Raw genomic sequence first — 17,025 nt, 5'->3', positions numbered from 1 at the left:
AAAACTTATATATGTACAAAAATGAGGGTAAACACGATGAAGGGATGGAATATGACTGTAAAGATGAAAATTATAAAAGATTTTGTAAAAGGAATTGATAAGAAGTTGGTTGAAAAAAGAAAGAAGAGGAATTAAAAAAAAAAACGGGAGAGAATGTGATCAGGCAGGAGACTAGAACAAAGCCATACACTAGAGATTTAAGGTATATTTTGGTCTGTTAGAAGAAACTGTATCCCAAAATTTTAAAGACATAACAACTTACACCAAAAATAAGGTTAACTACTATGAAGGGATAGAATATGACTCTAAAAATGAAAAATAAAAAAGATTTTTTAATTTTTATTTATTTGACAAAGAGAGAGACAGCAAGAGAGGGAACACAAGCAGGGAGAGTGGGAGAGGGAGAAGCAGGCTTCCCGCGGAGCAGGGAGCCCAATGCGGGGCTCAATCCCAGGACCCCAGGATCATGACCTGAGCCGAAGGCAGATGCTTAATGACTGAGCCCCCCAGGCGCCCCAATAAAAAAGGTTTTTAAAAAAGGGATTGATAAGATGTTGGTTGAAAAAGGGAAAAAGAAAAATTCAAAAAAAAAAAAAAAGAAAAAGAAAATTTAAAAAATTAACTTTGAAAGACTAAAGAATCATGGGAAAAAAAGCCATGAAGGAAAAACAATTTTAAAACTGAAGACTAAACTAGAAGGGACATATTAGAAAAAAATACCCCAAGAGTTTATGCCCTATGTGAAAAAAAAAAAGGTGAAAATAAAAACAAAAAATAAAAATAAAATAAAGGATTTGACCTGGGTACTTGTAAGAAAGGGGTCTTCCATTTGTGAAAATGATCTAGCCGTTTATTCGCATGCTGTATACTTCTTGTATTTATATTATACTTCAATAAAAAATTAAAAATAATGCAATGTGAAAGAGATAAAAGTGATTCAAAAGAAAGTTGGCTTTAATCTTTGACTCCAGAAGACCACAGTTTGCATGCACATTTTACTGATACTCCTCTCATAAACGCCTCCAAAGACTTCCTAGGTCCAATGACACTTTGACTCTTCAAAACTTCTAACTTTGGTGATCACTCCTTTATTTTTGTGCTATCTCATTCTGATTTTCCTTCTAAACTTCCTCGTCACTCCTTTCTAATCTCCTTTGTGGGTTCTTCTTCCTCCACCAGGTTTTCTATTCTTTTTTTAAAGATTTATTTTATTTATTTGAGAGGGAGAGAGCAAGCGAGCACATGCACAAGCAGGGGGAGGGGCAGAGAAAGAGAATCTCAAGCAGACTCCCTGCTGAGCACAGGGCCCAATGTGGGGCTGGATCTCACAACGCTGAGATCATGACCTGAGATGAAATCAAGAGTCAGATGCTTAATGGACTGTGCCACCCAGGCCTCCTTTTTTTTTTTTAAAAAAGATTTATTTGTTTGAGAGACAGAGAGAGACAGAGAGAATGCGTGTCTTCCTCCAACAGCCTTTCAAGTTTTGGTGTTTCTGGGCTCCATATTTAGCTATTCTCCCTTTTTAAAACTCAAATTATCTTCTTAGCCAATGATATCATGCCTAAAGATTTCAGCTTTCTCACACACACACACACACACACTATTACTTCTCAAAACTGTATTTCTACCTCAGGTCTCTCTCCTGAAAAAATAGCCCTTTATATCCAACTGTTGATGAGATCTCTCTACTAAATATCCCACAACCCCCTCTCAGCAAACTTACTTCCCACCCGGCCCTCATTATCTGCAAGAAGTGGCGATATCCTGTTACTTGATAACTAATTTTTCTCTATCTGCTAGCCTCAGAAAAACTTTCTTTGAACGCTCCTACAGTTTTTATATCTTTCCCTTTTTTTTTCCCCTTAACAATTTTATTTCTGGATTAAATAGGCAGTTTTTATTTGGTCACTATTTGGTCACTATTCAGTCACTTCTTAATCTCTGACATTCTAATTACTCATTCCTTTAGCAAAACTGCCCTCTCTGTAGCATTGATGTTGTCTATCATTTTATAATATTTTTTATCCTATTTCAAGTGATTATAAATTTTTGTACTAACCTGATTTGCCTTATACTACTCTGTCTGCTCAGTCTCTATTTACACTGATACTCCCTAGACATGCACTGCCACCTAAATAACGGAATTTTCCAAGCATGTGGATAAAGGGAGAGGCAGAGACAGAAGGAATAAGAGAGGGGTAGATGGAGGTGGGGGAAGAAGGAGAAAGAGACAGGAGACTCATCCAGGGACAAATAACTACCCAGGGTTCAATAATTCAACTTATTCTGATAATACCCTCTCCCAGCATGCAGATAAATTTTTCAAATAGCTATACATAGAAATGAAGAAGTTATAACTGAGAAATACTGAGCATATTTTTATGTGTTCACGAAACCTACTCTGCCTCTTGAGCTCCCTCTTGCTTTTCTTCTCAATCATCAAGAAATAAAATTGGAATTGTTTTTTAATTCCCTTTAGTCAGCAACTTCCAATAAAATGTTGTTATATAACTTCCCCTGCTGAGCAGTTTCTCACATCAGTTCCACACTTCCTTTCCTTTGCTATTGTGATAACACTATTAAATATCCTCATGATCTTGCAGAGTCCTGTAATCACCTTCTTTAATTTCCCTCTGCCTTTCATCTCTCTCTGCTTGAGTCAATCCTAAATATTACTCGTGTCATGTCATTCAGCCTGCTCAAATTCCTTCATCTTCTCTATGCTGTCTTTAGAAGTAACTATAAAATGCCACTGTCTAAGCATTAAAATCCTATGCCAATTTGCCCCAGTTTTATCTTCTGATGTTCCCCCAACCAACCCGACTTAACGTCCACAAACCTATCCCATATGTGCCTGCATCTGTGTTTTTTAAACTAAGCATTTCCCTTGCCTATAATAATGTGTAACTTCTCATTCTCTCATAAAAAATGTTATCAAGCCTCCACATGGAGATTTGGGAATAAATATTTCAATATTCTTATTATCCCATTATCCACGATTTCCTTTCATGACACATGCAGATTTTTTTCCAAAATGCATTTTCAATCATATTGATACTTAGATAATTACATGAGAAAAATTTTCTATATCATGTACGAGGATGAATTACACATAGTTCCACTTCTACCAATGACAATCAGCTTGTCTGGACTCTCACACAGATAATGATGATAAACTAGTAATTTCTTAAAAAATTATTTTAAAAAAAATGGAGAGCAGTTAAGAGCAAAGACTAGAGAGTTTTTCACTCAAGGAAATCCCCTAACCCATATGGTGAGGAATGGCTAGAACTCAAGCAGAAAACTATAGAGTTACTAGCTTGGAAAGTCAGAGAACAGAGACTTAAAAGTACCAGGGCAGCTGAAATGCAAGAGGAGATACCCAGAAATGGAGGGAGGCACCCTCAACTGCATGTATACATTCTTTCCCAAATCCTTGGCTGACACCTGACTGCATGTGCAAGCAGAGCATAAAAAGCACTGTCTGGAAAGTTGAAAGAGGTTTTTGGCTGCCGCCCATCACAAGAGATTTTTGAGTTTGAGTCCAGACAAGTAAGCTGCTTGCTAGAAAAAAAATCAACTCTCTTTAAAAGATAATCAAGTCCACAGTCTTGAAAACATATGATCCATAATGTCTGGTACACAGTAAAAATTACTAGACATGCAAAGAAATAAGAAAATATGATCTATAGTCAAGAGGGAAAAGCAATCATGTAAACTTACCTTAAGTTGACCCAGATGTTAAAACTAGCACATAGGGATTTTAAAACAGCTGTTAAAAATATGTTCAAGGGCTTAAAGAAAAATATAGTCACGATGAATTAAAAATATGGGAAATGCTCATTAAAGCAATGAAATATAAACAAAACGGAAGTTTTAGCCCTGCAAAGTACATTATCTGTATTGACCATTACTGGGGTGGGCTTAACAGCATACTGGAGATATCAGAGGAAAGGATTAATAAACTTGAAAATAAATGGATAGAACTTATCCAATTTGAAAAGCAGAGAAAACAAAGACTGAATAAAAATGAGCAAAATCTCAGTGACTTGTGGCATAATGCCATACACACACTAGCTCATGCACATGCGCGTGTGCACACACCAACTCTCAGAGAGGAGAGCATGAAACAATATTATCTGAAATAATAATGGCCAAACATTTGCCAAATTTGATGCAAAACATAAGCTTTTGTATCTAAAAATCTCAGTATTTCAAGAAATATAAGTATCATTCTCCCACCACCACCACCACCCACAACTGGCACACTATGGAAAAAGAGCTGAAAGCCAAACATGAAGAGAAAATCTTGAAGGATAAAGCGATTCCAAACAGGGTAATATCAGTATGTAAGAAACCTGAATATACGTCAGAAAGCGATTAGAAGACAATAAAGTATTTTTGAAATGCTGAAAGAAAACAAAAACGAAAACAAAAAAAAACCTTGTGAACCCCGAATTTTATATCCAGGGACAATACCCCTCAGAAATAAAAATGAAATCAAGGCATTTTCAGATAAATGAAAACGGAGAGGATCTGTTGCCAAAAGATCTGCATCACAAAATGTGTATATTCTGGCTTCCCATATAGGTATACATGTCTGTCTGTATACTTTGCATACATGTAAATATTCTGACCTTGCTCTGGGCTGATTTGCCTTACACATCTCTTTTTAAAGTTCTTCCAGCAGATCAACTGTATTGATTCTTTAAAATAATTCAGTGAGTACACTCGAGGTGTTTGTGTATGCTCCTTAGCTTTAATCTACAAGTAGAGGTGGTTAGTTAACATTTAAAATATGCTAATCAAAAATCCTGCCTATAAGGACACTTAGCAGCTGAAGTACCTCAATCAGGGGCGCTCTCAAGAGGCAGCTAAACTAAGCCCTTCAGATACTACTAATTATATGCACACCTGAGTGTTAACTAGTGTAAGGGATATCAAACATGATTTTTCACCAGTGAAATGAATGTTATTCTTTATATGTGGTGGCTGAAAATATTTTAGGGTCACTGCTGCCCTTTCATAAACAGAGTATAAGAATCAAGAGACTGTAGCTGTTTCACTACAGAGTATCTAGAGGTCTGTTTTATTTTTTTTTAAGATTTTATTTATTTGAGAGCGCAAGAGAGAGAGCACACGATGGGGCAGGGGAGAGGGGGTCAGAGGGAGAAGCAGACCCCAGTGGAGCAGGGAGACTGATGTGGGGCTGGATCCCAGGACCCTGAGATCAAGACCTGAGCCGAAGGCAGGTGCTTAACCAACTGAGCCACCCAAGCACCCCTAGATGTCTGTTTTATCTGTATCCCATCTTCCTGTAGGATTCTGCCTTCTGACATAAAAAAAAAAAAGGTAACAGATAATATTTTTTTAATTGATCTTCAAGCCTGCATTTTAGTCAATGTTTTATGTGTGACAGAATTCAGTTGAGATTTGCTCTCTTCTCTTCTCTTCGGGATCTGTTTTCTTTATGCTGATCACCTTGTAGTGGGGTCTAGGACATATAGCTTTCACCTACTAATATTTAACTTCAGTCAGTTTTATCCACCCCATCCCCCAACTCCAGCTCCCTCACCTCACCTGTCTAAAAAAAGAGTAGTTACAAAATCAGTAAGTCTTTGCATATCCTCTGTAAAATACTATATGTAGTAATATTGCTTATATAAATTTATTTCTAAATATATTTATATGTACATTCTAGTTCGGTGGTTACATTAATAAAATTTATGTAAGAACACAACAGAGAATACAGTTTGATATGAAGAATTATTTTTAAGTGCACAATTAAGTTAATGAAGCTGTTCAGAGAATGAATACATAAAGTGAATGATTCAGAGGTTTTAGAGCTGATAAGGATTTTAAAGGTCCGGAGAAATCTTTTCTCTGACTTGGGAAAACTTCATCATATATCACAAATGCTCTTCTTTTTCACCAAAGAAAATGCCACAACCTTTCTTTAAAAAAAAAAAAATGTTCTTTTAAGCATGACTTTTATTGACATGAATGAAATTAATTATCTTACTTCCAAATGGTATCCAACCCTGATGAAGGCACAAAGTGGGTCAAAAGCTCCAGTACCACAGGTGAGAAGGTGTGTCCTATTATAGTGATGCAAAACCCGAACATAATTTGCACATTCACTCTAAAGCAGAAAAACAGAAAGAAGAAATTGGGTAATGTTAAAAAAAAAAAAAAAAAAGTTTAGTCCTTTTTTTGATTTCTGTTTTCCCTAACCCCACAAATCTCATGTTCAAGTCTCTCTTGGCTAGAGGAGGCAAGAAACAGTGGAAGAATAGACTGGTTGACCGATGCACATTTTAGCCTCACCACATGAATTACACTTATAATGGGATTGTATCATTTTTCAGGTATTCTAGCACATAACCGGGGGAGTAAAAAAAAAGTACTGTTCAGAAATTTATTCAAACAAAGATTTGCATGGTGATATGCATGTTCCACTAAGTAATTAAGTTATTCCCAATGCTGTTATTTTTTTTTTCATGTACATATAAACAAATGAATCACACAAAGTCAGAAAACCAATAATTAGAGAAGGCTTCGCTACCCTTAAAGAAACATATGTAGACTTTAAGGCATTACAGAGTTTTGATGTTTGGAAAAATAAGTCCTATCTTCAAATTCATAAATTCATGCAAAGCACTTTCACAGAGAATTTTCAAATAAATACATAGAAAGCTAACCAAGAGAAATAACATTTTACATCTATTACTATAAGACTGCTGTGTAGGAATCAGCAAAATTTTTTTTTATGAAGGACCAGGGAGTAATATATTTAGTTCGAATGGCCAACTGGTCTCTGTCTCAACAAATTACCTCTGTGAATATGGCATGAAAGCAGTCATAGACAATCCAAAAATGAATGTGTGCAGCTAGCTTCCAATAAAACTTTATTTACAAAAATATATGGCAGGCCACATTTGGCTGAGGGGCTCTAGTCTGCCTACACTGGGATTCAACTAGAACTTTTTTGAGGACAGAATATTTATTTTACACGTCTTCGTATTCCCTGGTTAATTAAACACAGTCCCAAATATATATTATATGCTTAACAAATCTTACTATATAAATCACTAGGTGAGTTTTATGATCAATATGCTAAATGAAAAATGTTTAAAACTGCTCAAACCAACTTGTCTAAATTAATTCTAGCAAACACCTTCCTGGTAAATTAGGTATTGCTGTTTCATTTAAAATAAATTACAAAATACTAAACTCTTTTAATGCTAAGTGTTACTCTGAAATCAATACATGCAGTAGACAGTAAATATAATGTTTTATAAGGGCAGATTATGACTTTTAAAATCTCTCACAGAACAATATTGGGTGAAAAAGCCACCAGAACCATCTGACCAGAAGTGATTCAGATTATAGCATTCCCTTGTTCAGAATGAGCAATGTACTACTAACCTGATTATCCAGAGCACGTAGATATATTTTCTTCAATTTCCCACTCACGTAGAATTTATTCTCAGGGTGACCCATACCACTGGAAAAATCTGATCATTCAAGCATGGGGAAAATATTCTATTCTCCTATCACTATAAGCACCTGCTTTTCATCTCATGAAACACTGTCACACCTAGAATGAGCAGATTAGACTACATTTTGGGTCTGCTGGGCTTAGGTTGACACAGCCTAAGCGTGTGTCTGATTAGTCAGCATCATGCTGTGGACTGAGGCAGCAAGACTCACTCCTTGGCTGTGAGCCAGTTGCTACAGAGACTCAGAACTTGGTATAACGTGTGTTAGTCTTTTACATGGTATTTTTTTCTCACTAAAAAAAGAAAAAAAAAAAGACGAGTTAACTTTCAAAAGGAGACGTGCATGCCTTCCTCCAAAGCTGTGTCTTGTGTCATCAGAGTGACTCCTAGCACACGAAAGTCCCTTCGTGCGTATTTTCGTGGGCTCGGAAGTGGGTCAGAGCTGCCACTCCTACACAACCTGGTGCCCCGCAGGGAAGTTACGGAGACCGAAGATCGATTCTTCCAGAAGGAAAGACCCTAAACCCATCGTGGGGTAGCATGCTTACTGCCTTTGCCTTCTCCTTTCTGTTTGTTTTTCTCTCCTTTTGTTTCTTCATTTGGTTCTACTTTACTGATCAAAGAAAAATGAAATCTCACAAAGAATACGCTTAGCTTTCCCTTGAATTAAAAATTTACTTGAAATTTTTTTTTTCAAATATGTAGGAAATAAGCATTAGAAGAAATTCATAAATCTGAGTTGATAAATATGTAATAAAACCAAAACCAAGATCTAGAGGCACCTCAGCTCCCTTTACTCTAACTTCACATTGAAATCAACTTACAATGATCTCTGTACAATGTTTATTTCTGTTTGGATATGTGTATATATATTTTTTTCTTCCTGAATGAACTGCATATACACCTTTGGGAGCAAATAAGAGGTTAGGGAGTCAGTCCCTTGTGACTGACCAGGGATAGAATTGATGAGGTGTTTAATTTACAATGAGTAATACTTACCGCATCTTTTCCTTTCATTATGCATTCTTCTATTTTTAGTGCTGTACTAGGCCAATGTATCTGAAATAAAAGATAATGTACTATTATGCAAATGCAAATACAAAATTAAACCACACTGAAAAACCATTTCATTTTTGCTGTGTTCCCAACACCTTTTCATTTTGTTCCATTTCCTGAGAAGATAAATCAAGACTTTATCTCCTTTATATCATTACCTGCCTAATGAAGACACTTACATTTGAGCTTTTATTTCATGCAAAAACTTAGTTTTTTTTTAAAAAAAATCTTTCTGAATGCTCCCTCAAGACTCAGCCCTTCAGAGGTCACCCACGTTTCCAGCAGCCGTGCTCTGTGCTTAACCTGCCGTGACCTCCGCCGTCCAGTCCTTCCCCTGAACCTGACCATCTTCCCCTCCAAGTCAGGCACCTCCCTGAGTTCCCTTTGCATTTTTACCACTTAGCCCAGAGTTTGGTGTGTGGGGACTCAGTTATGCTGGCTAAATGAGGGATTAAAGGATGTGTGACTCCTATGTCCTGGAGGGACACCCAGACTGCCTCCAGATCTCCACCACATCAAGCACGGTCCATCTCTGTACATGTCCCTCCAAGATCAGTAAAAGAGCATTATTGGTATGCATAATCAATGGAGTGGGGTTGGTGTACATATAACCCAGGAGTAGAATTACTGGGTCTTAGGGTAAGTATATATTGAATCTGTTAACACACAGTGCCAGAGTGCTCTCCAGAATGGCCACCCGTTCATACTCCACCAGCAATACCCCGTATCTTCACTAATACTTGAATTAATCAGCTTTCTAATTTTTGTACTAAGCACCTCAGATTCAATACTCAATTAAACCCTTACCACAACTTTTATCAAAGATATATTATTATCTAGGGAGCTCCTTTTAAAAACAACAAAAAAAAAATGTACATTTCTATGTCCAGCCCCAAAACATGGTACATCTATGGATGGGAACCAAGGAATGTGATCCATTTGAGCAAGTATAGCTAGTGGTAAGTTGCCCCAAGACCTTAAGCCTCCATATTAATAGTTTATCCCCACATCTGATGGATCAATGATACTTTGAGCCAGGCTGCATCAATATTTCTTTGGTTCTCTTCTTTTTAGGCAATCACCTTCTGTTCTCAAGCTAACATTTTGATGAAGGAGTAGGATGGGCCTCTCAAGAGATTAATATTTCTACAAATAAACTTTTCCTCCTCAGGATGCTCAAAAGTCCCCAGGGGAAGGGTTTAGGTATAGCCTTCTACTACCCAGGGTCAGTGTTTACTGTCATTAGACTATTATTGTTCAGGCTTGTGTTAGTCAGCCAGACTCTTTTCCTATTCACGGCAGTCTGTCCCCTTAAGGCCCCTATTATCTCTCCCTGACTTCTCCCCTCCTTCTACCACCACCATCCCATTCTGTGCTCTGCTAGCCTGAGAAACCATTCTGGGTATCAAACTAAATATTAGATATTGCTGATAAGGAGGTATTTTTTTTTTATTTAGTGAGCACGCTCTTTCTTTTTTTAATTAGTGGCCAACACTTACAAATGAGAAATTTTGCATAAAAATCAAGATCTCTGGTTTCTCTAAATGGCCCAGGCACTCTCTGATTTGCTTCAGACTTTTCTTTTACCTGACTGACCTCTACAGTCATTTTAGTTTTTGAAAACTGATATATTTATGTTTGAATCCCAAATATGGTCACGATTTAAACTTTTCTTTTTAAAAGCTGTGCCCCATAAAATAACATGTTAGGTATTTATATGCCAGAACTGAAAGAGGCTTATCACTAACCCACACATTATGTAGCCAAATCCAGTCCCTGATACATAAATAATATTGGGAATGTATAAAAGTGGTGTCAAAGGCATTTTATTATGATGATTTTTACATAAGTACATGTGTTATCATAGGAGTAAGCACTCTATGGTTTGAATTACAGGTATAATATTACTTTGATGTTCTTTTTTTTTTTTTTTAAAGATTTTATTTATTTATTTGAGAGAGAATGAGAGACAGAGAGCACGAGAGGGAAGAGGGTCAGAGGGAGAAGCAGACCCCCCGCTGAGCAGGGAGCCTGATGCGGGACTTGATCCCGGGACTCCAGGATCATGACCTGAGCCGAAGGCAGTCGCTTAACCGACTGAGCCACCCAGGCGCCCCTACTTTGATGTTATTAGTGTAATGGGCCCCCCAAATTTTCTTACTTACAATATTCAACATCAGGTGTTCAAGCATCAGTACATAAACTTAAAAAAAATCATGTGTTTTCATTTATGTTGTAACACAGAAAAAAGACAATGTAAGGAAAAATGTAAGAAAACCAACTAAAAAGGCAAAAGCACACACATAAAATCCCAGAATAAATGTTCACGATGGCAGCAGTGAATCCAGCAGTGGATCATATGCGAGTTAGGAAAGACATCACATATCACATATCACATATATGATGTGATATCACATATATGATGTGATATCACATATCACATCAATGTCAGGTTCAGATGCAGCCCTGCATCAGCTTCAGCAGAGTCGCTAATACCATTAGAGGGTAAGCATCCTAGAAGTGAGGCTGTAGAATTTATAAACTTCACTGATCCATTATTTTGGAAAAGATTTTTGCATATGGGGTGAGATTTTTTTTTTCAGATGATTTCTAAGACTCATTTTCACTTGAGATTCAATTTGTTTTTGGAATTATGATTTTACTGTGGATGCAAAATTATTTAAAAGGATATGCTAGAACATGTGCATATGTATAGATATGTATATGGACTGTATATATACATAGCATATATTACATATACACAAGTAAATATAAATACAAATTTATTTTAGGATCATCTATCATTGGAAAGATTTTCATGACGAATTAAGTTATCAGCACTGATAAATCAGAGAATATCTCAATTGTAATTTCGAATTTTGCTTTATATTCTTAACACAATTTAGGAGATACAGGGCTCTTCTTCTTAAACTGTATTTTCACAATTTCAAAGTAAAACTCAACCAATTCTTTAGAAAAATATACCAAGTTCAGCTTCTCAACATTGAAATAATATCCAGACCAGTAAAACCACCTCAACATACTATATCCTGTATTCCCCTAACTGACTGCTTCGTAACAATTATTTCTAGGAATATTTGAATACATTGTTTAGGGGGCAATTCTCTACAGAATTTCTACACATCTTCTGACAGATTCTGTTCCCCATTATCTTCTCAAACAGGCTTGAAAGTAGAAATGGAACTTCCCTCCAGGGAAAATGAAAGACTAGTTTCCTGACCAGGATAATACAGTGAATGTTTCCCTCTAGACAAAGGCTGAAATGTTTGCTAACATACCTACTAAAATTTTCCTGTTTGCTAAGCTTGAGGTTCATCAGGCATAACACACACACACTGTGTGTGCAGCATCTACCTGGGAATGCTAGGTACCACCCCCTGTGGGACTTATGGGGGCAAAGCAATTGCTGGAAACATAACGGCCATGCTATATGCTATGATGTGGCTAGTAGAGTCCTTTGTCTCTGAACCATGAGTCTCATGTCTTCTGGCAGCATCTAGGAAACGGTGACATGCTAACTTGCTATCTTACAAGTGAGGTAAAATCTTAGGCCCTTTACAGTTTTGACACCAACACAAGATAATATATTCTGTGATAGTGAATACGATAAATGACTTTTCTAAGGATTGTCAGAATCTGTAATGTTTTTAGTGGCAAAAGTAATAATATCAATTGTTCTTGGAAAGAAAAAGTCATTCTCTCAGGCACATCTTACGAAGTGTTTCACAACAAAACCTTTCCTGGTATCTTTTTAAATATTTCCCCTCCTTTGATCCCCTATATTGTTCTTCTTACTGTCTCTACTTAGGATTATATTATGATTTGTGTACTTAACTTTAGCTTTCCTATTAATCTGTAAGTTAGAGAGAGCAAGGCAATGTCTTATTTCTGTATCCCTACTAATGCACAATCCCAATGGGGCATAATGCCTTAGTGCGGTTACTCCTTATTCAGTGTCTATTGATTGACTTGTATCAATCAATACACCTTTATCACATTCTTTGTAAAGTCCATCCACAGTAAAATTTGAGAGATAAGCTTCACTGATGTGAAACTGCTGTAAATAGTGGCAAAGGAACGAGACAAGTAACCATATTCAGTTTAATCAGGGAGAAATTCTGTAGGATGTTAACAAAAATCTAGGCTTTGAAAGACTGGTAGGATTTCTGAAGACAGACAGAGGGTCTCAACCAGATCACTTTGAAAGGATGGGAGAGATGCAGAAGATTAAATTATGAACACTTACTACTCTAAAGTCTAATACATAGCAGCTCTCCAAAGAACCATGTCATTATAGATTTACTCAGTTTTGTTGTTGTTTTCATTTGGTTTTTTAACAACACTTAACAGGCTCAGGATGGCATTCAAATGTTCGTTCATGTGAAAAAAGATGAAAGAGCAAGACCTCATGAAAATGGAGTTATTTTAAAGCCATCACGTACAACTCTCCTGCCAAGATAGCAAGGGAAATTATTCTCTTCATTTGTTGTGAAAGTCAGGATGTATTCTGGTTCTGCTCCAGAGTTTAGCATCAACAAATACCCATCAAATTAAGCTATTTGTTCTGCACAAAATATTTTTAAAAGGCAGTTAAACAACAGGGTGTAACGCTACTTCCAAATTTTCTGTTCCAAAAAGGTATAAAAAGCAAAAGGTTAAATACACAACATTTCATCATAATACTCCTATAATACAATTTAATTGTTTCAATGCACATTTCCGGGCAATTTACTATTCTTGCATATCTCAAAGGAGAAAAATAAAATAAAATAGAAATTAAATTACAAAGCCATTTTTTCTGGACTCCCCAGTGAGGCTCATAATTATGCTATGATAAAGGATTTAACAACTTACTGTTACAAGATGTTATAACACTGAGAGATTTGGGGAAGCGAAAACAAATCCAAGAAAAAGAAATAATTTAACTGTCCAAAAAAAGATTTCCATTTATAGGGGCGCCTGGGTGGCTCAGTCGTTACGCGTCTGCCTTCGACTCAGGTCATGATCCCAGGGTCCTGGGATCGAGCCCCGCATCGGGCTCCCTGCTCCGCAGGAAGCCTGCTTCTCCCTCTCCCACTCCCCCTGCTTGTGTTCCCTCTCTCGCTGTGTCTCTCTCTGTCAAATAAATAAAATCTTTAAAAAAAAAAAAGATTTCCATTTATAAATAAATAAATAAATAAATAATCAATCCAGTAAATCTCTCTTCATGGAATATATTTAACTACCTTAGACACTATTATAATTTCAGCTACTATATTCTCTTTCTAACTCTATTATTCTAATAAAAATGTTTATTTATGTTTTAGTTTTACTTTCTACATTTTACATCTACGTACAGTACCAGTGTCCATTAGTGTATATTTAAACTATTTGTCCTATAAATATCATGAAAATATATTTTGAGTATAACACATTAGGAGAGTCCTAATGGTTTATAAATGGTAGTCTTCAACCTAACATATAATCATTTCGTGTTTATGCTTTTATACTTAATTATAATGACTGTCATTATTCAAGTAGTTTATATGCCAGAATTATAATCTTTTGAACTATAAACAAGATTTGTATTTGAAATGTTTATATGCCAAAGCATTTGAACTAGGACAATATTATTACTACAAGAACATTATTGGCCTGATGCATGCCCTTTTTAATGCGTGAAATTTACTCAACTGCTAACATTAATGTGAAATACCATCTGCTATTTATAAGCAAATTATATTTTAATGACTTTTTCCACTCAGTAAAAAAATTAAATTCTAAAATACAAGAATTTCTTTTACTTTTGATGCAATAAAGTTGAATAAATGGGAAAAATATAAATACTTTCAAAACAGAAATGTCTGAAAGAGCGGTATGTACAGATATCCAAATTAACTAGTGTAATATTAGCCTAAAAGAATAATGGAGAGAGTAATTTTAGGAAAAAAGCCTGATTTAGAAACTTAGAGAAAAACTATGGATGACTGGTAAATTCAAAGTTTATTACTAATATGGGATAGTCTATGAAGTCCCGTAAAATATGGGACTTAAATAAATATACCTACTTTTGATTTCTTTGGGAAATGGAAAAAGAGAGAAGAATATTTTATACTTCAAACTAGTATTGCTATCTATCTCCCAGGGAGAATTTTTGCCTTGTTTTTCGGGAAATGCCAATAACCCTCACATAAGCACAGATGGCAAGGCACTATAAAGACTGGCCACAGCCAAGCCAATCTCTTACCATGGTTGAATACTGGAGTCAGTGGGGCTCTCAATCTTTGCCATAAGTAAACAAGTGGGGAACAGCTCCTTCTTATACTAGTCAGTAGTTTTCTCCATTCCTATCATCAACAACTAACTATTCCACTAGTTCTTCACCATTACTAAATAAAATGCGGTCATGCTAAGGGAATAAGAACCAAGGGGAAAGAAACACCACCTAACAAAAGGCAGGGCTAATGGTAGAGTGAAGACCGGCTGGGAGACATGAAGTCCACACCAAAGCAGTCATCTGCTTCTCAGTGCGATGACACAGGGAAAGAGCATAGGATTCTCAGACAGAAAGACCTGGTTTTCAATTCCACCTACTACTTACTGGCTTCATGGCTCCATTTTGCTCTTCCTTCCATTTATCCAACATACTACTGCTAAAGTAATCATGCTAACTACAATTCTAGTTACAGTATGCACATATTCAGAATCTCCCACCAGCCCATGCATTGCCTCGATTAAGTTTCAATAGCACGGCAGTCAATATTCTCCATGATCTGGTCCCACCCACATTTCCATCCTTAACTCTCACTCTGTACCCTGTTCGCACCACTCACATCCCCCACACTCTACCTGTCTACTTCGGATATTAGTCATTATTTTAAACTGCTCTAAAATTTCTGTTCTTTCCTCTACTCATTCTGTTCCCATCACCAATCTGTACAAACTGAAATTTCAAGTATCATTAAAAGTTCAAGTCAAATTATATCTCCTTCAGGAACCCCCACCTACCAGCTTTCAGATTCTTTCTTAGCATTGTAGACATTTATCAGTTTTATTTTAATTGCGCTATATATGGCAAATGTGTATGCATGTATCTTCTCCATTATATTACAGATATTTTAGGGTACAGGCTGTTTTGTTCATTTCTTCACTCTTCATATCTCCATGTATGTTTCTAAAATCTAGTTCAATAGCCCTAAAAATACATAGGACTCTTTCATTTTACTTAGATATGGCAGTACGTTACAACTGTGTGCTGATTCCATGTCTAGTTTAGACAGTAATCATGGTAGGAAGTATGTAGATGGCACTTACTACGTTCTAGGGACCATTCTAGGCATTTAATAATTCAATGAAACCTCTCCGAAAAGCTGTGAGTTAAGTACTATGGTCCCCTCTCTCTCACAGACAAGACAACTGAGGAACAGGGATGTGGAGTAAGTTGCCCAAGATCACTCATCTCCTAAGCGGCAGACCAGACATGGGAGTCCATGCAGTCTGGCTATGTATTCTGTGTTATTCTGGGTTCTTTGTTATTACATTCTGCTACTTTTTAAAAAACACTGTACTATTTATGAATTAAGACAGTTAAAATGAAGTAAAAACTAAAATTAATATGTTGGCTATTTTTATTTTCAAAAAAACTTAACTGTGGTCAGCTGAACCTCATTCTAGAAATAAAACATTGATCAGAAAAAATAAGGGCACACTTTCAACCAACAAAGAAACACAAACACATATACCATATCTAACACTTCCTTAGTGGTAAATTTAAATAAATGTGATAAATGCAAATGAGAAAATAAATTTTTCTCATGGAATATAAAAAATAGTACAAAATGTTTTCAATAATTCTTAGATGCTATATGAAGAAATTTACCTTTTGTAATATCAAGAGGGATTTTTATTTTTGATTATTACTAGTTTTAGTTTACTAATGAATATTATCATTACTCATCATTTTGAAAGGATATACATTATTAAAATGTTTTAAAGTCACATTAAAAGTTTTTTTTAATCCTGTTTTAAAAGACTGAATTACAGGGGCGCCTGGGTGGCTCAGTTGGTTAAGCCACTGCCTTCGGCTCAGGTCATGATCCTGGAGTCCCGGGATCGAGTCCCGCATCGGGCTCCCTGCTCGGCGGGGAGTCTGCTTCTCCCTCTGACCCTCCCCCTCTCATGTGCTTTCTCTCTCTCATTCTCTCTCTCTCAAATAAATAAATAAAATCTTTAAAAAAAAAAAAGACTGAATTACTAAATAATTGTGTAAATACTGTGTTGGCTTTTCGATGCTAAGAAAATACCAGCATGCCATCAAAAGGAATGAAATCTTGCCATTTGCAATGACGTGGATGGAACTGGAGGGTATTACGCTGAGCGAAATAAGTCAATCAGAGAAAGACATGTATCATATGATCTCGCTGATATGAGGAATTCTTAATCTCAGGAAACAAACTGAGGGTTG

At 36.2% G+C, this 17,025-nt stretch overlaps 1 protein-coding gene across 1 annotated transcript in view; it reads right to left on the bottom strand.

Annotated features, from left to right (window-relative positions):
• The window catches only part of SEMA3E (semaphorin 3E), a 238,825-nt gene that overhangs the window by 80,408 nt on the left and 141,392 nt on the right, over positions 1-17,025 (bottom strand). Inside the window, exons 3-4 of the mRNA XM_031024229.2 lie at positions 8,505-8,564; positions 6,026-6,145 (exon numbers count right to left, since the gene is read on the bottom strand). Coding sequence (XP_030880089.1) covers positions 6,026-6,145; positions 8,505-8,564 — 180 coding nt within the window. The remainder of the gene's footprint in view (positions 1-6,025; positions 6,146-8,504; positions 8,565-17,025) is intronic.

The sequence above is a fragment of the Leptonychotes weddellii genome, chromosome 12, assembly GCF_054177405.1.
Source record: "Leptonychotes weddellii isolate Sample4059 chromosome 12, ASM5417740v2, whole genome shotgun sequence".
NCBI lineage: Eukaryota > Metazoa > Chordata > Mammalia > Carnivora > Phocidae > Leptonychotes > Leptonychotes weddellii.
The sequence above is the reverse complement of the archived record's forward strand: the minus strand, read 5'-3'. Positions and strand labels throughout refer to the sequence as shown.